This window comes from Brachyistius frenatus, unplaced genomic scaffold (genome assembly GCF_029030835.1).
Source record: "Brachyistius frenatus isolate BFR_SWC_R1_liver_20210118 unplaced genomic scaffold, ASM2903083v1 Contig_29, whole genome shotgun sequence".
Taxonomy (NCBI): domain Eukaryota; kingdom Metazoa; phylum Chordata; class Actinopteri; family Embiotocidae; genus Brachyistius; species Brachyistius frenatus.
In genome coordinates, this window is record NW_027210628.1 from 3,656,431 (window position 1) to 3,678,823 (window position 22,393).

Genomic DNA, 22,393 nt, shown 5'->3' on the forward strand with positions numbered 1-22,393 from the left:
TTCCTTTTAAACTTGTCAGACTGAAATATAGTTTATATAAATATTATCAAATTGTATGATCATATCGCGTAACTCATCGATTACTGTAACTGCAGCGTGTTCACGCTTGTCGGGATGCTGCCTGTTGCTATAGCAACGAGTTAACGTTAGGGTGACGTGTTGAAGCTGCGACGCGCGATTGCCACGTCACCATTGAGAGACTCGCGTGTTTGTTTTGTCGGAGCTAGTTTAGCAAACATCTCCGATGCGTCTCTCGTTTCGTTGCATTCAGCGAAATGTTGACGAGCGAGGACTTTCCGCTCCAGATGTGGGAGAAGGTGCTGTCGAAGGTAAAGAAAGCTGTTGTTTTTATGGATGACAAGTGCGCAGAGGTTCTGCACTGGAGCGGCGGAGCTGCCGCTCTGTTGGAGGCTGGAGCCCGAAATTTAAAGCCGTTTTCCAGCTTCGAAGCGTGCAGCGTGACTGAGCCCAAAGCGGTGTTCGTCGTGAGCACGTTGCTGAAGGGTAGGACGGTTGACATCGTTAAAGACGTCGTATCCCTCAGTCACTTTCAGTACTGTGTGGTCGTCACCGCCGTGGCTCACTCCGTGCACCTGCTCGCCAACAACGTGACGACAGAAATGGAAGGAAACCCGGTGTTCGAGCAGTTTGAAGAGAAGCTCTGCGAGTGGATGGGGGACATGAACTACACGGCTGAAGTCGTGCACGTCCCGGTGGTCTTCGCCCCTGTGGCACAGCAGCTTATCGTCACACCCACGTTTGCGCACCTGTTCCCGCTGCTCTCCACAGACCTGGAGACGATAAATGCAAAACGACCCGAGAAGAAGAAATTTGGAAGCCTGAATGACGTAGACATGAACTCTCTCCCCACACAATTGCAGATTGAAGTCAAATCCTTGGCTTCAGCATTGAACTCCATGTTTGAGGCCACAGGTACGAGGGAGGAGAGCTTCGCTGTGGGTCCGATGAGCCGCATCATAGCAGGGGAACTGGCCAGTCACCCTCAAGCAAAGAACCGAAGGAAGACGGCCCCTAACAAGGCGTCAATCATCTTTGTGGACCGAACAATGGATCTTACAGGTGAAATCTCGGACCGATTTGTTTGATCGTTCTGCATTGTGCTGAATCTTTATCACAGGCTCAGGCTTTATTCATCGTGTTGATAGCTTGAACTGCTGGAGTGCTCTGAGACCACTATAACATCCATATAGTGGTGTTGATACATCTCTAATAATTGCTACTGTGCACCGAATAGATATTTGTTCTTTTTAAATCCTCAATTTCTTGATTCACAGGGGCCGTCGGTCACCATGGCGACAACCTGGTGGAGAAGATTTTGACCGTGCTCAAACCCTTACCTGGTCATGTGACGGATGTGCATGTGGACATGCTGGAGCTCACAAATCTGCGGCATACCCCACTCTGCCAAAACACCCTGGCCCCCGGCTGTGTTGCACAGACCCAGTGAGTGCTTCATGTCTCTACAGTTTAATCATATTTATTTACAGCAGTTCACTATGTATTACATACACAATCAGTCGTTGGAATCATTTACTAAGACTTTCATCACAACTTTTTTCAGCCATCAGCTGAAACAAATAATTTATAGCGCTAAGTCCATGGAGAAATACTCACAGCCTGTATGTAGCAACTTTACCATTATGATAAGCCATTTGGACTTCTGTAAGTTCACAAACTAACACGTATAAGTCCTCCTTCGGCTTCGCCCACTGTCCAACCTTTTGTCCACTGTCCAACCTTTTGTCCCCTGTCCAACCTTTTGTCCAGGAGAAGACATCAAGCAATCTTTGTGAGGTGAAGCTAGCAAGCTACAAGCTCAAAGAAAACCTGTGATTGGCCTGGATGGCGGTCACTCAGGAAAAAGTCAGCCAATCAGAAGAGAGTGTCATTTATATAAATGTGCCTTTTAAAGACAGACACAAAATGGCCTGTTCTTGGTAGAACTCCAAAAGTATGTAAAATATAAAGAAAACTGTAAAATATGGGACCTTTAACAAATGTTACAAAATGAAGTTAAATTTTTTGTTTTGCAGACATGTGCCTCTCTCCAATTAAATGTATTTGCCTTGGGTAGGTTGGCTGATTTCAGAACTGCAAACACTGATAAGTTATTTTAATTCCATCCGACCTCACCTTCCTCAGAAAGAATTCGTCATGATTTTAAGCTCCTTCCCATGCTCCCATTGGGAGAGCAAGATCCCACCGACAGATTCAGAAAGTCTACTATAGCTGGTTTGACATACGTTGTACAATATGTAATTTACCTTACATGCAGCAGCTCCTTTCTTCCAGTGAAAAAAAATTACAAACGAACCAGAAAAAAACATTTGAACTTTTTAAAAAGTAATTTGGCAATGGCTAAAATGCCACCCAGAAAGAGTTTAGTTCCTGAGAAGCATGGCAGATATTTCCTAAATCTCCTCCCCACAGAATATTAATCCTATCTATTCCACACTTCATTTGACTCAGCCAAATCATACAATTTTGCATACTTTTCCCACCTGGCCAAACACCCACTCATTGCACAAACGGACACACTCACCAGCCAGAGAGCCACCCTCCTCCATCCCCCATTGAGAGGGATGAGTGGCACATGACCAACATTAAGGTGTCTGTGGTTCAGTGAAGCTTGCCCCTGGTCTCGGCTCTGCAGACGCACATGTTAGGCGCCTGCAGTAGAGCTGTTGTACATGGCAGGGATTAGTCCTACATCATGCATTTGACTCCGGATTTGCCCCTTTATGTGGTTGCTGGAGGAAAAGACTTTGGCTGACAAGAGGAGTTTTGTGGCCGGAGCTGTCATGCAGTATGACTGACCACTTTACTGAATGCAGGAGGGAGGTTCTATGGAGGAGGTTCTGTTGTAATGGAACCCGTCTAAGTCAGTGTTGTTTAGACCGTGTGTGCGGTAGCAGATAATGTGAGCATAGCAGGGCCAGGTTGCACCGACCCTCGGATGGGGGCTCAACTGGTACATGTTGATCAGACATCCACAGTATACCCACAAATAAATATCTCAAGTCACTGTAGTTGTTCTGATTGTCTTGGTTGCACAAACACATCTGAGTACTCTCTTGAAATGCCTTCACATAGTGTGCCAGATGCGGCAGTAACAAGCTCAACCTCTTGCAATGTCTGTCTACAAGAAGTTAGATGGTGATGGATGGAGGCATTTCAGACAGGGCACCCCAGGGAGAGATTGGTAGCTGTACAGAGGCTGCAGTCCCAGCTGCAACAGGCGGTAACCGACCCGTTGGTTTGTTAACTGCCATTTTGAAGCATTAAGTCTGGCATTTTGAGTGTCACCATCATTATTTGGAGCTCGAAGTGACCATATTTGGATGAGCGGCGGAGGAGCGAGGCATGGATCCCGAGAACCCATGGACACTATTTCCGCCCTCCTTCAGGCACGTCAATCAAACAAGGCACTCCCACAAACATACAGCTTTTTGAGGCCTAACATCTTATTTATTATGGAATTATTTTCAGAAGGACCACCAGAGCACTTATCAAAAGGAGTGAATTTAGCAAATGACACCTTAATGATTTGAAGATAACATTTATTTTGATGCTTTTTGAATGGCAGTCTATGGAGCCAGAGTTTTTTTTGGTGCCCGCCCCTTGTGGCCATCCATGGTATTGCACTGCAAGGCTCTTCTGCTTTGGCTTCACATTTCAGACTCTGATTTTTATATACAGCCTATCGTTTGCAATCATTGTTCTAAATCTTTTCACCAAATATGACCAGAGTCTCAGCCAAACGCCATACCTCTCGACATTCAGATGATCAATTTAAACATGTATACAAGTTCTAGCAGTGGCTCATACACATACATGCAGACGTGGAAGTAGAACTGAAAGTCATAAGTAGCACTAAGTAAGTGGCAGCCGCTGTGCCTATATGGAGTACGTGTCTGATCTGGGCTAGCCAGATCAGCAGGAGTGTTATTGCCTGTGCTATCTCTGAGCAGATGGCCCAGTTGAGCCTTATCACAGATGTTTAGGAGATTGAAGTGCTGTCGAGGCAGAGAAAGAAAGAAGCCTAGAGTTCCCACTTTTTTTAACTGCCTTCAATTGCACAGCTCATCACAGGCAGAGTCAATCACTCTAATGTGTTCGACACAGGGCTCTGCAAACACATTCTTAGAGGTGTATATGTTAACCTGTCCTTACTCTACTAAAGGTGCAAAAGCAAGCATTAATAAAAGGGATTGTTGTTGTTGCACAATGTGAACCGTACAAAGCAGTAGACCCTGCTGGCTCTGTGTGGTTTGATTGTCTATATAATAAGTTCCCGCCAACTGAATGTTTATACACCTATGATTTGTTGAACTATTTTTAGCCCCGGACCACAGTGTGTTTTGATTGGTTTTGTTGTGTGGACCAGTTCAAGCTTTTAAATATTAGGTGCGGACCTAATTTGGACCTTTTCTAGGATATTTCCCTCAGTAATTCCAGGATATTTTTATAGATTACTGTGTCTCAAACATTCTGTGGGTGGTTGTTGATTCTAACTCTACAGGCACGGACCCCACACTTACTTTGCAATTACTGTCGTATTGTCTTTCATAACCTGGTGAGAATGTTCCTTGTCCTACAACCTGACTTTCACTCTGTGGTTCCAGTAATCGTGCTAGAGAAAAAGTAGACTTTGTGGGGGTGTCTGTACTCTCTCACACACACACACACACACACACACACACACACACACACACACACACACACACACACACACACACACACACACACACACACACACATATATACTTTGCTTGTGGAGGTTTTTTGTTACTCCACTCCTCTACTTGGGCTTCTTTTTAAGTTATTAAATTCTGCCAGCATGTCTAGTTTGCTGTGTATAGAAAGATGTTGAGTGTAGGTGGCAGTGAAAGTGTTGTTTTGCGAGCTTGTGTATGTGTGTTTGTGGTCAGGTACTGTCCAGCCCAGTCTGTACCGTCCAGCCCAGTCTGTGTAATTTGCTGTGCTTGGCTTCACAGCCCTTTTGATCCTGGATTGAACGTATGAACCCCATTGGCAGAGGGCACCAAGTTTCCCTTCAGTGTCAGACTGAACCCAGCACCCCCATCATCTGGCCGCCGTAGACCTTGATGCTGTGGTGGGAGTGTGGGCAGGAGCGAGTACGGGTGGCCAAGGTGCTCTGGGGTCTGCCTAGGGAGCTGCTGAGATCGAGCCAGACAGAGCAACGGACCGCACCCTGCCATGAGAAAACACAGTGAGGCTGCCATTTCCCCAAATCTGCCCTGCAGATCTTGCATGCGTACCGCCAGGAATGAGGAAAAACACCTTATTTCTGTCCCAGCTGGGAAATATAAGCATGAATAAAAATGACAGGCATACTTATTTGAGTTCAGGCAGTATGGGAACAAAAACGGCAGAGATAGTAGAGCGGGGAGAGGAAGGAGAAAATGACAGGCAGCTGAGGATAGCTAACCCTGTCTTTATCGCACCAAGAATAAGAAGGGGGTATGAGAAGTGGCAACGTCCATTCTGTGGTGGTTCCTTATAGGGTAGAGATTGTTTTGCCATTCTATACTTGGACAGTGAACAGTGGCACAAACAGCTGAAAGAAGATGATGTCTTTCAAGTAATTTATAGGCTAAATAACATCTCTGCTCCATTCAGGGTTGCCTATTCAGTTTGTAATGGAAGGTTTGTTTGAATGAGGGACAAGCACTGTTAATCCATTCATCCACTTTCCACTGCTTATCCAGTGTCAGGTCTCAGTGGCAGAAGGTTGAACAAGTTAACCCTGACACCCCTCTTTCCAGCAACATTGTCCAGCTCATCCTGGGGATCCCAAGGCATTTCCAGGCTGGATGAGTTATATAATCCCTCCAGCTGTTCTGGGTCTATCCCGGGGTCTCCTACCAGTTTTATGTCCCTGGAAAATCTCCAATGGAAGGTACCCAGGAAGTATCCTAATCCGATGCCTGAACCACCTCAACTGGCTGTTTTCGATGTGAAGGAGCAGTAGCATTACTGGGCACGCCAAACCCCTAACTAAGCCTGGCCACTGTTGGAAAAAACTCATTTCAGCTGTTTGTATTTGTGACCTTATTCTTTCGGTGACTACCCAAAGCTCACGACCATAGATGAGGGTCAGTACGTAGATCGACTGGTAAATCGAAAGCTTCGCCTTCCAGTTCAGCTCCCTCTTCACCAAAGTGGTCCGGTGTAATTCCTGCTTTACTGCAGAGGCCACAACGATCCGCTCGTCAATCATCCATTCCATCCTACCGTCACTTGTCAACAAGACTCTGAGACCAACACTGTTCAGCACTACCAAATATCAGCCTGTTGAGGACTTCATTCTTACAGTAACTAGTTTCCATGTTCCACTCTCCTCAAGGCCGAACCTGCTGCTGAAGATAAATGTTAGTCTGTGGAAAATAAATAGCCAACGTTTATACAGAATGTATGCTGAAAGCGGGGGTTGTCATGGCCATAGAAAATTGCTTTTTCATTTCAAGGAAAGAGAATTGCCATACCAAAGTGTGAGACCCAATTTTGTGTGTGTCTTTTATCATTGCAATGTAGTGTAGAGTGAAGCTCAAACTAAAACAGTCACAGTAATTTGGATGTCTTCTCTTGTCCTTTTATAAAAAAGGGAGCGACTTCTTAATCCGAACCATATGCACCTTTCTGCAAGAGCAACACAGTTTGGTTCCTTTCATATTTTGTCATGCAGATTTGATCAGCTTCCCCTGAAGGGTACCCAATGTCAATGCTTTTATGTCCCAATTGTGACCAAATTGCTTTGGTACCATCTACTATCAAAAAATGTACTTTCATTTAGGACCATATTTCCATACCTAAGCTACATCCACACTAAGTCGTTTTACAACACATCTTTTGTTACGTTTACACGAGGGTAAATCGACATCAGCGAGCCACAACCTTCAGTTTTTTTTAGAGCCTCCACCTGGCAGCCCGCCCACGTACATTAATTTCATTCTTTTCAAACCAATTTTTGGCCACACTGATGTCTGAGTTGCGTGCGTCTTAGAAACTAGAGCCTTCTCTGTGTGCAGTTGGCTAGCTATTACCCACTAATAGCATTTGAGGCGTTTAGGGAACATCAGCGAATTGTAGCATCTACCAATAATTAGCATTTAAGGCATTCAAGGGACATCTGTTAGTTGTAGCTACAGTAAACTGCATTAAAACTGAAGATTTTATACCATATTGAGAAATACAATTTCATTTTTATTCAAATGGACTTAATCAAATTGATATTGAAAAAAGTAGGGTTCAAGAGCAGATATCAAAGTCAAGGTATCAGTAGAAGTGTCAATATTTTTTAAACGATAACCAGCCATAGTTATATACAAAATAAAGTTGATATCAAAATTTAGCATTGGGGATGCAGATTTGTTGCCATATTTTAGGATTCAAGTGAGCTGATGTGTCTCCTGGTCCTGATGTTGTGTCGCTTTCATTCACTGCCTAACTCTGTTTTCTCTTCCTGTGTCAAAGCTATCTCGAGCTGAAAGCCACACTAAATCACTCAAGTAGATTACTCACACCTGAACAGCTTGTACTCCGTGTTCCCATCAAGACTTAGATAACATAACCTATTCTGTCTTGTGGTCTGTCTTCTCCTCTGTGGTTTAATTTTTGCTACAGAACTCACTTTCTACTTGGGAAGGAGTGTGCACATTTATTCAGGAAGTTGATAAAACACCCCCAAAGATGTTACTTTTCTTTCTCCAGGCCCCTCTCCTTCAAAGATCCCCTACTGCTGTCTTTCATTTGAAATGGTAAAATTTCCAAGACACATGAGGGGAGGAAGACATTTCTCAACATCTGGCACATTTTATTATTCTGTCTTTCTGCAAGAGTTTCTAAAATGTTTTTACTGTAGCTTTGTCTGGACTACTGACAGTATTTCACCTGTATTGTACAGATGGAACGCACATTATGTATTTATGTATTTTTACGTATGTTACTTTTTTAGTGAGTTATTTTTTTAACCATTCTTCCTCCTTATCAAAGTGCCAACATTATCCACAATGCAACTTGACTGTCAACAGTTGAGCCTAATAATAATAATAATAATAACCTTATTTATATAGCACCTTTAAAAACAGAGTTTACAAAGTGCTCTACAGAGAAGCAAAGCATAGTCATACATCACGTCAATACCGATAAACATTTAAGAAAACAGGAGGCAAAAAAGACCATAACATAAAGGTAATGAATACAGCAAATGGAATAGAAAATAAACAAATAAATAAATGAATAAAATAAACAAACAAAAACAGGGGAACAAAAGAACTGCATAAAAGGACGACGTCACTTAAAAGCAATTCTATAAAAATGTGTTTTAAGAAGTGATTTAAAAGAAGTTAATTACTCTGCAAGCCTTATCTCAGGTAGGTCGTTCCAAAGTCGAGGGGCCCTAATGGCAAAAGCACGGTCACCCTTTGATTTAAGTCTCAACTTTGGAACGGCCAGAAGGGCCCCACCGGAGGATCTAAGGCTGCGAGTTGGCTCATATGGGGCTATCATTTCAATAATGTAGCTCGGGGCCAGACTGAGGCGGGCCTTAAAAGTGATCAACAAAATCTTAAAATCAATTCTAAAACCAACCGGGAGCCAGTGGAGAGAGGCCAGAGCTGGAGTAATGTGATGTCGTCTGTTAAAACCAGTAAGAAGCAGAGCTGCTGCATTCTGGACTAGTTGGAGGCGGGAGATTGATTATTGGTTTATGCCAGAAAGGAGGAAGTTGCAGTAGTCGAGTCGAGAGAAAATGAGTGCATTAATTACTTTTTCCAGGTCAGAGTGTGACAGTATGGGTTTGATTATGGAGATGGTTCTTAATTGAAGGAAGCAAATTTTTTTGATCTGTGTTTCAAAGCTTAACTGAGAGTCAAACATTACTCCCAAGTTTCTGGCAACAGGTTTTAAATAAGCAGACGGGGGACCAAGTTCACTCTTAATGAGACTGGTAATGCGTTCAGACAGCTGGGAATTGGGAAAGTTCCCATTTGGGAACGTCCCACTTCTGGTTAGAGAGCATTGGCGCGCTCACGGTTAAGTTGCTGCTGTTTCTGAAGGTGTGCAACCACTGTTCCCACAGTCGCAAGCTTACATGCAATAGTTCTGGATTTCTTATCTGAAGATTTAAGGTCCGATTTCAGGTTCCTGCAAAGGTTTCACAATAAAACCTTGTTAAGAAATGTAGAGAGACGCAAGACGGCTTTTAATTTGAAATGAATACAGGAGGTGTTGAGTTTGCGTTTACACAAAATGCAGTGACTTTAACAGGGCAAACAGTAGCAGATCAAAACTAAGCTTGAGTTGACATCGTAAATCAAACAATAAACCTTAAACATCAATAAGACAACTTTGACCATTCCATTTATTTTTATTGGCTCTATTGCATGACATACACTTTAGAGATTATTGGATCTTCAAAGCATGCTATAGTAGTTGCTGCTAATGTAGACATTAGCCACTAACCTCAGCCAGAATTAAGGAGCGAGCTACAGAGGTTTGGTAAATTCACTTCTTTCTGACTCCACACCACCTGTTCATTTATATACTCATAGTCATCAGCACCAACTAACGCTGACACAAGTGACATCACTTGAGGACTACACTCGGCTCCCTCCGGAGACACTAAAGGGTTCATACAACTGTTTTCACTTGCAGCAGTACTCCCCATGAGCTGTAAACAGACTTTGATGTATAAAATCAGAGGAGTTCCCCTTAAACAATGATGTATTTTTCAGTTCTTTTTGAGGTTAGTATAAGAATACCAAGAACTGACTGTGAAACTCGCGTCACTGAGAGATAGTTGGCCACTGAGATCTCCTGTTACGTCTGTGCTGGTGTGTTTCATTTTTGGGCCTCTCCCATCCTTTCCTCACTTCCTACAGAACTCCTCTCCCTCTCCCTCTTTCTCTCTTCATAAATCCGCTGGGTCATTTGTCCCACTTTCCAGAACACACAGACACTCAAGGCCAGGTCTGGTTTCTCTCTCGTGTTATGTCCTGTGCTACATGGGGATGTTTACAGGAAACGGACAGTGTTTTTTGCCTCATTAAACACACTCCATAAAATAACTCAGTAAGGGATGGCGCTGATGTTGCGCAATTCTATCAAGCTGTGAGGGTTACATGTAGTCCTGTCGGAAAGTCCACAGGTCACGTGAAACGTGTGCAATTGGTAATAGATTACAGTTTGGTTTTGCAGTCTGCTAAGTGTGAAGTTTTGACAATCTCCATCACATTAAGGGCAGTCCTTCATTCGCACTGGAGTGTGCTGTACTGTAGGTTGTTAATGCGACTTGCTGTACAAAGGCTGACACACTCCATTAAGTCATGTCAAATATTTATGAGCTGTGATCTGTTGCATGAAGTTTCTCAGCTAACCAAACTAAGTAGAACTGTTACATTAAAGACAACCGGATTTACTATTTTCATTTTCAGATTAACCAAATTAATGCAATTATTTTCACTTACCTCTGGTTGTATTTCGATATGGAGATAGTTTGAAGATTTTAAGAAATCTGTCTCTAAGATTTGTTGCCACCAACCATTTCAATTTGACATGCAGAAATTTCATGTGGTGCTGAAACCACTCAATAATTGTTGTTTCTCTTATTTTTATGTGGTGTGCAGACTCCAGAAGTTTTATTGACGCTACTTTTTTGGAGCAGAAATACTCTCTAGGAAATGGCATAAAAAGTGGAATATTTGTAGTAATAAGGGCACATTCTTATGAGAAAAGTGTTGCTGCTGAATTTGTATGCCTTCTCATCGGCGAAGGTTGTGGCTGGAGGCTTATTCTGTGCTGTCAGGTTGAAGATGTGTCTATGAAGCATCCGCATTTTATAATTTGTGGATTCTTCGCAGCAACATCTATGTTTGAAGCCTTGCCTGCTGTCATGACTACAACTTGGTGTTCTATTAGAATCAGTTTTATTGGCCAAGCATTTGAACACATAATGATTACTTCAAAGTCTTAACTTCATCTATCTTATGGATGTGAACAGCAACTTGACTGGTTGACAGGGGCATAGAACCATGACACAGTAAATTTAGTGTGATGTTATTTTACTTTTACTAATGCTTTGAGCACCACAAGCATAATTCTATTCACCTCTTATATTTCATTGACAGCTGACATCTCAAATATCTTCTCTCCTCACCATATCTTTTAAGGCTGAGCCCCCAATGCTCAGGACCATAGCTCAGGGTCAGAATGTAGACCTACTGGTAAAACTCATATATATTAGCATAACAGGCTGGTGAAACAGTTAGGAACCACTCAAAGTATATTCTTTTTTTTAGTAAATTTGGTTAAACTGACCTTTCAAAACTCATCCTTGACGCATCCTCAATTGTACAGTGTGTTTGAATAGTATGACTCACTTCGGAATCCTGTCATGAATATGGAATTTTACTTGAGTTTCTGTGTGTGTGTGTGTGTGTGTGTGTGTGTGTGTGTGTGTGTGTGTGTGTGTGTGTGTGTGTGTGTGTGTGTGTGTGTGTGTGTGTGTGTGTGTGTGTGTCAGAGTACACAGTGCGTACACGCGCATGTTCGACCAAACAATGAGGGGGCCGCAGGATGGGGAGTAAATTGAAGAAACCCTGAGTCAGAATGCATCACACACTTCCAGGAACAGTATCCCCCTCCTCACCCCCCCAGTCATTAGTGACTTGGACCTGGTAGGAGGTTGTTCAGCACTTTAATGGGCACGTACGTGTTCAATCTTCACCGTAGTACATGTGTTCCTCTTTAAGCCACGGTATTTGATGCTGAACTACCTTTAATGGTACGGCACTCTTTACACATCGAGTGGAATTTGAGTATGGACACAAACATTCACACTCTCCAAATACACCCACCCATCCTGTCCAAGCAAGCCGGAGAGGATGTCCACCACGGTGTGCACAAGTCAAGAGCGAGAGTGCCCCCTTCAGTCTGTATCAGAGCAGCCCTTTCAGCCGAGGGAGCCCCACAGCCACGCAGATGACCGAGCACACAAGCCCCAGATTCCCGGGCCCCTGCCCTGCGCACCCCTTTCCATTGTAGAGCAGTTACTCAACAAGGTTTCTGGCTGGTTATGGAGCCTGTCTCACAACCTGCCAACATAAACCTCACCCCTCACCCCTCACCCCTCCAGTCCACCTCAAACCCCCACCTTCGTCTGACCAAATGGCCCTAGGAAAGCACCAGGAGAGTGGGCCTGCGGCGGTGGTGTTGTTGGTGTTGGAGGGGGGCTGGGTGGGCAAAAAGCCAAATGAGAACCATATTTCACCCACACTCTGCTGAGGCCCTCCGACGTCCAGGAACAGACGAGGATGCAGAAGGTTGTGCGCAAACGTATACAGATGTATGTGCACACACCCTGAAGCACACACACACTCGTGGCTGCTCACATATGGCCTCGCCAAGTCACACTATTGGTATTTCAGCCATGTCAAGCATGTGGGACTTAATGATTTGCACAATCGTAGCAGTTGTAAGACATCATCAAGTGTTTTTCTGCAAGATTAGGAAAGTGTTTTTGTGTCAGATGTTGGTCAGAGGTCTTGACCAATAGCTGGGGTGATTTACCTCATATTCATGTCTCAATCAAAACTTCTGCAAACCAAGAGATTGTTATTAAATACCTGATTTAACTTTTTATTTCTTTTCATTCTTTTTTTTTTTTTTTTTTTAGCTGTATTCGTCTTTACATGAAACTCTTATCCTGGTCTGCTGCTGGTCTTTGTGTCTAGTTCTAGTGTGAAGATGGCGGGCATCCCAGTGTGAGCCCCTCTCCTCCCCATCCAGCCCCAGCCCATGGTCTGGAACAGATTACATCTGATATTAAACATATGGCAGCAGTTAGAAAGGAGAAAAGGCGAGAGGAGAGAGAAAAAAAAAAAAAAAAAAGCTTTAAAAAAAAAGACAAGAAAGAAAAAGAAAAACAGTGGATTTGTCAACGAGGTCCCTCCTACCGTCCCTCTCTCTGTCCTCAGTCCATTTTCTCTCTACGTCTCTTTCTCTTTCAGTTTCTGGTCACTCCTGACAGAACGGAGAACATTATGTCTGCCTGTCTAACTAGTCGTCTAAAGCGGACAGAAATGTGGTCTTTTTAAGTCCTTTTATCCAACAGCGAAGTGTCAGTTCTTTTATCAGGGGAAGAAATCTGCGACGAGAGCAACTAAGACAGAGATATAAAATATGTCTTTAGCTCATGTTCAGATGCAAAGGCCATTTTATAAGGAAAATTGTCACGTCACTAAATTTAATGATGATGAAGCTACTCAGTGACACCCTTTGATTATTTTATTCAAAGACTTGAAGCTGCTTCAGCTCCCAGCAGACGGTAACAGTCTCACACGCATGCCTTGTCGTCAGGTTCCCATCAGAGATGTGGATCAGTGTGTTTCGTAACCTGGCGGATAATGAGACGAGGGACCGAGATGTGTCCTGAGATGGCATGAAGCGGAGTCTCGGTCTCCAGACTCTTTTTTTTTTTTTCTTTTCTTTTCCGCAGATGTAAAGGGACAGCACTGATCAGTCCAGAGGAATGTTGGTTCACAGATGCTTTAGGTAGATGGGGAACATTCCTAATGCTAATTTCAGCTTTTTCCTGTGAGAGGTCCCACAGGGGAGTCACCGCTCCCCAAACAGCAGGCTCTCTATCACCGAGACGAGCACTCAGTCACGTCCGTGTTGTCTTTTTGTGTTTGTCCTCGTAGGGATGCGTACGATGAACAAACAAGCTGGAGCAGCAACAGTTGCTCAGCTTGTTAAAAACAATCTTCTGTTGCAATGTGTATATTTTATATTGCCCATGACTAAACTCTATTTGATTGTTCTACATATCAGGTCATCTGCAGCGAGGTCACTGTGGGACTCAATGCTGACCAGCAAACATAAAGAGGCAGTGATGGAGGTCCGACGGCAACTGGTGGAAGCAGCCAGTAAGGAGAAGCTGCCAATCAAGATGAGCATGGGTGAGAACCAGTATGAGTAAATATATTGTTTTCCATTAAACAAACAAAAAAATCATGCAACACCCAGAAAATACAACATAAACATTGATGTCATACCAAAGCTTTACATATAGAAATGTATACACTTAAACTGCGCCAGTGTTGTTGTGTTCTGTAGCAGAACCATAGCGCCTCCTACTGAGACTTCTCTGCCTCTCTGTCTGTTTGCCCATGTGGCCACAAAGGAAATCTGAACCACATGTTGGCTCTGTGACACACACTCACACACACTCTCTCACACACACACACACACACACACACACACACACACACACACACACACACACACACACACACACACACACACACACACACACACACACACACACACGCTGCTTTCTAAAACTTTTGTTGTTCTTTAATGAAGCAAAAGTGGGCTGAAGCGAGGGATAAAAATATGTGCAGGCACGCAAAAATAAAGCGTTCACCTTTTACGCTACCCTCTGACTCACAGAGGTAATGGGTGTACTACACTCCCACAAACACACACACACACACACACACACACACACACACACACACACACACACACACACACACACACACACACACAGTGCTAATATGCAGGTTAACATCTGGCAGAAATAAGGAGGGGGTTAAAAGGGAGGGGCAGTGTGGTCCCTCAGCTCCTATAATCTACGAGGTAAAGAAGGTCTTGTGTCTCGTAACAGGCAGGTTGTGATGCTGGAGGTCACACACATATGCGTACACACACACACACACACACACACACACACACACACACACACACACACACACACACACACACACACACACACACACACACACACACACACTCCATGCACTCTGCGTACACACAGTGGTTTCTTCTCACACATTTGTGCTCAACAGCAGCCCTTCTAATTTTGGACGGCTGCTACCTTGTGGATTTATTTTTGACAAATGCACATCAAGAGGTAGAACTGCAGACATAGAAGGACCACAGAGATGGTAAAAGCAAGAATGTAGAGCATTAAAGCTGCTCCCGCCTGCTGACTGATTGTCTGTTGACTTAATGTCTTTGCTGAGAGAGAGAATATGAGAAGAGCAGGGAGAGAAGGGGGAACTGTAGCACCCCGCTCACACTGAACCTTTATACCCCAACTGGCAGAGGACCAGACTCCACGAAGCCCCCCTGAGCTCCCAGCGCATCCCCACACAGTTCCCATCCTGCCCACCAGCACCACCAGCAGAGTTTTCAATCCATCACTCTCCGCTCGTATGAGACCGAGCTCAGGCCGGCAACACAAAACGCTCAGTTTTTAATACCAATCTGATCTCTTGGTGCCCACTCGCTCTCTAGGAGAGTCAAGTTTTCCACTCGCACCCAAGCTGCATTCTCACTCCGGTGGGTTTATGCAGATCAGCAGAGAAAATACTGTATCAGTGTGTTGCAGGCCCGGTATTCTCACATACTCTCTAACCCAACTTGGCTTCTTTTCATCTCAGCAGGATAAGATCATCCAGAGAGAGACAGAAAAAATAATCCATTTCTCAGAGCCGGAGTAAAACCTGTCAGGTTTCTCATAGTATAAAAGGATAATGAAATTCTCTCGCTGTGTGTGTGTGTGTGTGTGTGTGTGTGTGTGTGTGTGTGTGTGTGTGTGTGTGTGTGTGTGTGTGTGTGTGTGTGTGTGTGTGTGTGTGTGTGTGTGTGTGTGTGTGTGTGTGTGTGTGTGTGTGTGCGTGCCTGAGTGTGTGAGTGCGAGTGTGTGTGAGCAGAGTCCAGTGTTTTTGTTCTTAGCAGGTAATTAGTGAGACAGCTTCAGTTTCATCCTTTGTAAACTTGTGTTTATCTGTCCATCTGTGTGTGTGTGTGTGTATACAAGCATGCATATGTGTGCGTCACAGCAGTGTACAGTATGTGCTCACACTGTGTACACTGATACTGCAGCGTAAATGAGAAGTGTTGACAAGGTCTTTCTTCCTGTGGTGCACTCTGGGCTTTTAACAGCAGAGAGGAGTGAGACTAAAGCGGACAACTGATTGTATTCATCAGTTTAAACTCGGGGATGAAATGATGTAATATCACAATGGTTTCAAACAAGTATTAATATTTTACAGTATCAGGTTTCCTTTTAAATCTTAATTTAAATAACAGTCACGGTGTGGTGTTTTTGTGAGAGCAAAATTTTGTTTTTATTTTATCTTGTAGTTCATGAGTAACTTTTTGTTTTCTTTGTCCCTGTGAATATCAATCTCAAACTTATTCAAAGAAAACACTGGATAATTTATTATTATTTATTTATAAACAAATGAAATGAAAATACAATAATTTTTTATGGAAATTGTATTTCTTTATATCAACTGTTTCATCAGATAACATCTCCTTCCTGTTTTCCTGCTCTTGCATGCCGGAGGGACTCACTTATGCCCCTACCAGTCCTCCCAAAAACATTCACACACATTGTTCAACTCAAGTCTTTTCTGTTTATAAACCATGTTAGTGGTTTTCTCTAGGAATGGCAATATCAGTCGATCAGCCCGTCTCTTTGGTGCAGTTTGAAAAAGCTCAGCAACTATTCTGGATTTTGTTCAGGCATCTGTACTCCCCAGAGCATTAATCCTAATAACTTTGGTGCGTCATCACGTTACATCTCCATATACTTGACAATGTTTGGTTTGTAGAGATGTATCTGACGTCGACCTACTGTCAATTTGGGCCGGAGCCTTTTCTGTTTGAATGTAGAAAAAAAAATGAACAGATTCCTTTTTTGGCCATTGCGCTATTATTATTGTGGCATTACCACCAGCAATTATTTTCCTCTCAGAATATAAGTTTCCATATTTTTCCCCCCCCCTCCCACCTAAATTAACCTTTGATTTCTTCCATTAAATACTTTGTCCTCTCCCCATGTGATACTATGAGTTTTTCTTTTCGTCTGGTTACTTTTCTGATGATTGGTCTGTAAGTCAGAACTGTCCGAAAAGTGTTTTTACACTGCAAACGAACAGAACAAAGGTTCAGTTTGGTTCAGTCCGTGATCCGAGGCACCTTTCTGACCTGCTATTTTGGTTCAGACCAAACTGAAGTGTCAGACAGGCTCCTGTGAAAGTGCTCGTTAGATTTCAGTATACAACACAATAACAACATGAACACAACAACATGTCCTTAATATAAGTAGATTTTATTTTGACAATCAAAACTTAGTTCAGTGACTGGAGACACAGTACTATACTAAGACCCTCTAGATAATATATCTTCTTTTTTTTTCTTTTTTTTCAACAGTGCCACAATAGATAATACATTTCCATCTAGGAACAGTAGATTAAAGCTTTCTTTGACACAGGTCTGACTGATGAGGCGGTCTAACTGCCCTCCTGTACCCTCAGCTCTAATGTACAGTACACTTTAAAAAGGGGCCCCAACATGCATCCACAAATAAAAGTTCCAGGACATTCCTCCTCTTGGAGTACATAAAAAGAAGTCTCTCAGCCTTCCTGTATCCCTCATCCATGTAGAATTACTTATGAGGCCATCCAGCTGCTGAGACATGCCACCACTCAGCTCCACTGTGACATCAGACATCACTTAGCCTCTGAGTAACCCTGTTCACCTAGAATACAAGTCATCTTCCAGTAACAGGAGTAAATCACTCTTGGCCCCTGCCCTTTTTTGCATTGTTGAAGACTTTGATCATGGCCAAGTCTCAATTGCCACTTCTGCACATCAGGCTAAAATGGGCAGCGGCGAAAACTGTTTATAGCATGAGACTGAAAATGTGATTAGTTTTATGGCTGGTCCTGTAATAAAGATACCCAGAAGAACCTTAAAATGGCCAAAAGGTTCAGGTTTCTCGACCATCTTAGGTGAAGCAGAACAGAAATTGCAGCACTGTTGATACCTGAAACCTTTCAATATTGGACGCTTGACATGCTGATGTCATGAGTTAAATTACATTTACTTAGAACAGTATATTTCATGCACACGTTATCTAATTGACTGAAGACCTGAGTAAAAATATTTTTATACTAGTCACTTACAAACACATGCAGGATAAGATAATACGAGGGGCAATCACAAAGTTCTGAGAGTGTTCGTGTTACACATGAAGGGAGCTCAGCTCAGTAATGTGCACGGAGCAGCAGCAAGCAATAAGCTTCGTAAGTATCCAAGTCACATTGCTTGATCAACATAAGCACCTGTGTTACAAGCATTGTTGTGACCACTGCTACATTCACATATGCAATTTCATATTGGACTTTTGGACTGAAATTTTGTATCAAAATTTGGGGAACAGAAAGATGTCGCAGGGTGCCAAATCCACTGAGTAGAGGTGGTGAGGAGCAACGATTGGGTTCTAGCAGGTGAGAAACTCCTGTTTTCAACACACTGTTAGCAAGCATGTTGTCATGTTGTAGAACCCAAGTACCACCGCGCCACAGTTCACCTTGAGGTTGACAGTCTCAAACTTGGGGTCTAATTTGTGCGCATCTCACGAATGTCAAACAAAATCACCAGCATGCTCTTTGTTGGGTTGTTGACCTGACGTACCTTCCTCAGCCTCGGTCAGTGACGCTCTGCTCCTCTTGAAACACAAAGCCCTTTCAAATTACCTGGCTCAGCTCATTGCTTCATTGCAGTAGTCTTTCTGGAGCATTTCAAGGGTCTCTATTGCCGATTTCCTGAGTTTGACACAAGATTTGATGTGCGCTCTCTGCTCAAGCTTCAGGTTCATTGTGACAACGCAAATGTGCACTTAGCGGTGGTCACAAAAATGCATGTAAGACAGGTGCTGATTTTGACTTGTAATACTTACTCATGAAAGTTATTGCTTCCTCCTGATTTGTGCACATTACTGTGCTGCACATACGCAACAGGTACAGTCTCAAAACATATTCATCACACTTCGTATGAAAATCCAAATGCTTAAATTTCTGGTGTTTTTAACAGACAGAAGTGAAGAGTCTGTCTGGACATGCTTGGAAGATTTAGAAAAAAAACCAGTACATGTTGTACAGCATATTCTTACATTACATTTTCTTACTGCAGAAACCGTTTGAAACGAGAGCTCAGCTGACAGATCGTCTCTGAGATTAATTTTGCATCTGGCAACAAGATGCCTGAGGAATCACAAAACTGTTTTGAGGGAAGTTTAGTGACATCGATAAGAGCTGAGGCTCGGCCAGCACTGTTTGATTGTGTAATGGAGAGCAGGTTTTATGTGGCTTTCTTAAGTGCTTTTTTCCAACGTGTTACATTTTCTCACTGAGTCTCATCTGGTCTGCTTGAGTTCTGAAGTCTGATTACATTTGGCCTACAGTGTACCATTCTCAGTTGCCTTTTTTTTGGGTGAAATTATGCTTGGTCATCGCTCTGAACTTAGTTCCTGGTTCTGTGCTGAATTATGGTTGGCACATCAAGCTTTAGTTACACTGCCAGGATTTTTATGGCTGGATATGTTCACAATACAGCTTTTCAGGATTCTGAATAAGACTTGACTGAAGCTCATTCTTTAAAAAAAAAAAAAAAACACTTTAATTTTAGCAAGAAATTTGATTCCCTTTTGTAGACACTTGCCACACAACACGGACTCTTTCAGTTCACGTTGGAAAGTACGTTTCCCAACAGGCGGACCTGCAGAAATGTATTTTACTCTCAGGTTTAGTAGATCAGCTGCTGTCAAAATGAGTTTTTGTTTCGACCTTCCCTGGATGATTCCCTCTAATTTTCCTTCAGAAACTATTTCTCAGTTGCAAATTTTGCCATCCAGTTTAACAAAGTTTGACAAGTGTTGCTTTGCATTTCAAGCACTCCATATTGTATTTAGCATTATGCAGCTTTCTGCTCCATTTTTCTTTATCCTGCCTGTCTGTTTCTCTTCTAGTCATGTGTTTGGCCTCACTAAAGAAAACAGTGGCCATGTATTCCAACAGGAAATACTCCCACATCTGGTGCTGGTTCAGAACATCAACATGAAGCAGTAGGCTTTATGGAGAGTTAATGTGTGCCCTCTCTCTATCCCAGTCCCTCGTAGCTCTCGGCCACCCAGCACACACCCCTCCGATCCGTTACACCCTTTATGCTGTGTCTCTGTGAATCTTCATAGGAGGAGGGATTCAGAGTTTTGTGAAACAGTGTGAGGAGTCGGGCCCCTTTCTGCTGCCTCTGTAAATAATCAGACAAAATCTCTGATTTACACTTATTAGTCACACTCAAGACGGGCTCTTAGGAGCTCTTATCAGTGTTGTTGCACCTCGGCTATATGCAGACATGCCCAAACACACACACACACACACACACACACACACACACACACACACACACACACACACACACACACACACACACACACATTCTCTGACTCATACACACGTTTCACTGAGAACTGTGACAGTAATTCTCCACACGAAGCTTGCACATATAGAGTGACTGTCACACATATGCAGCCTTCTGCTCTGCTCCAACTCTCTGCAGTTTTCACTCATTAAGATAATATTATGGTCCTCTGCGGCATCAGTCGATCCTCTCTGCCCCACACTGAGTTTATGATAGTTATGAAAAAGGCTGTTATGCTTCAGAAAAGATTGTCTATTTATTCTATTCCTTTGTTTCACTTTTCCCATCACTGTGTGTTAGTATGCTGCTTAACATGGCACGTAAAATATAAATAAAATAATATATATATATATACAGCATAGTATAGTGTATGCGCATATACTGTATACACTATGCTTTGATTGATGAAATTGTGATGGCTCCAGATTTCTCCCCCCGGATGATAACCATATCGTTTTCCCCTCCTCTCAGGCCGTGTGACCCCCGAGCAGCTGTGCTCCTACGTCCAGCTGTTCCGGAGCAATTGGGGGGCGCTAGAGAGCCACTGCGGGGTGCTCCAGCTCGGCCTGGCCACGGCTCAGACGCTCCGCCACACCAGTCTGCCCCGCTGGGACACCTGCCTGGCCTTCGAGAGGCTGCTGCTGCAGGTGTGCACTCGTCTTACACAAACTTATTATCCATATAATAATACTACTAATAATTATAACTTTATTTCTATTATGCTTTTCAAAAATAAGTTACAAAGCGCTTTACATTTTTATATATATATATTATAAAATTTCATGATAAAATACAATAGAAGTAAAACAGACAAAAAACAGAGAGTCAATCAATAAAATGAAATGCAGTCAACAAAAGGCAAGTCTAAAATTATGTGTTTTTAAGAGGCAGCAAAAACTGAAGAAAAATCTACCGGTTTAAAAATGGGATACCGACTATGTCAGACTGACAGACACATTTTTTTAAGCTGTTTGACTATAATGCAATATTTTAGATTAGGGGTGTCAAACATGCGGGCCGGATCCGGCCCGCCAGGGGGTCCAGCTCGGCCCGCCGGATGACTTTGCTAAGTGTGAAAATTACAGAAAGACATAAAGTGCATTTCTATGAGAATATGGAGGTTTATGAGTACAGATGTTTTGTAATTTTTTTTTTAATCGATCCAGTAATTGCTTCAAAAACAGCGTAAATGTGACGTCTGCTCCAGAGGCAGAAGCGCTCGCTGCTAGGGAATCTGCAGAGGAGAGCCCAGGCAGATAAACAGTGGGCTGACGTCTGAGTTTTTGGTCTTTATGTTTCTAGTTTATTGTAGAAAGACCTTAAAATAGGGTTTATCATCCAAAAACCTTCACCAATGATTTAAACATAGAGAAATGTTGTCGTTATGTATGCGTTATTATGCTATGATTTTACTGGTCTGGCCCACTTGAGATCAAAGTGGGCAGTATGTGGCCCCTTGACTAAAATGAGTTTGACACCCCTGTTTTAGATGTAAGAAATTATCTTTAGACTATGAAGAATGTGGATTAAATGACTTAAAGAATGCACACATTTTTTTTATTATCTGAAACAATATCACTGACAGAATTAACTCAGTAGGAAAACAGAATATTCTCTGGTAATGAACTTGATAATTATTCTTTTACATTTCCCCTGTCAGTAAATGTTTTAATTCCAACACTCAGCAGGTAAGTGGCTGCTTGTGGTTTTGCAAGATGGTGGCCAAAATGTTGTGTTAAACTGACAGCGACAGGAAAAATATGCAGATTCCTTCCCTTCATAGACGAGCTCGGTCGTGTTTGTAGGGAAAACTTTGGGATCGAGTAAACACAGCAAAAATGCCAGATTTCCATCATGTTGTTTGGAGCCATTGGAAGTCTGATTTACGGGGCGGGGAGAGGCGGATGTACACGTGTGTTTGAGTTCTGAAAGGTCAGAGAGCAGGTCTGATGGAGAGATGGAGGGGGAGGGGGAGTAATGAGAATAAATCAAAAGCCAGAGCTCACTCAGTCATCACTCCTTCACCTCCTGCTTTACCTCTTCAGCAGTAATCAGCTTGTATTCTGTTCTT

The 22,393-nt window shown here is 42.9% G+C and overlaps 1 protein-coding gene across 1 annotated transcript in view; it reads left to right on the top strand.

The window, feature by feature from the left end:
• Positions 1-204: 204 nt before the first annotated feature.
• The window catches only part of scfd2 (sec1 family domain containing 2), a 101,272-nt gene continuing 79,083 nt past the window's right edge, over positions 205-22,393 (top strand). The window contains exons 1-4 of the mRNA XM_069699263.1: positions 205-1,080; positions 1,296-1,464; positions 13,876-14,003; positions 20,794-20,969. Coding sequence (XP_069555364.1) covers positions 276-1,080; positions 1,296-1,464; positions 13,876-14,003; positions 20,794-20,969 — 1,278 coding nt within the window. The 5' untranslated portion in view covers positions 205-275. The remainder of the gene's footprint in view (positions 1,081-1,295; positions 1,465-13,875; positions 14,004-20,793; positions 20,970-22,393) is intronic.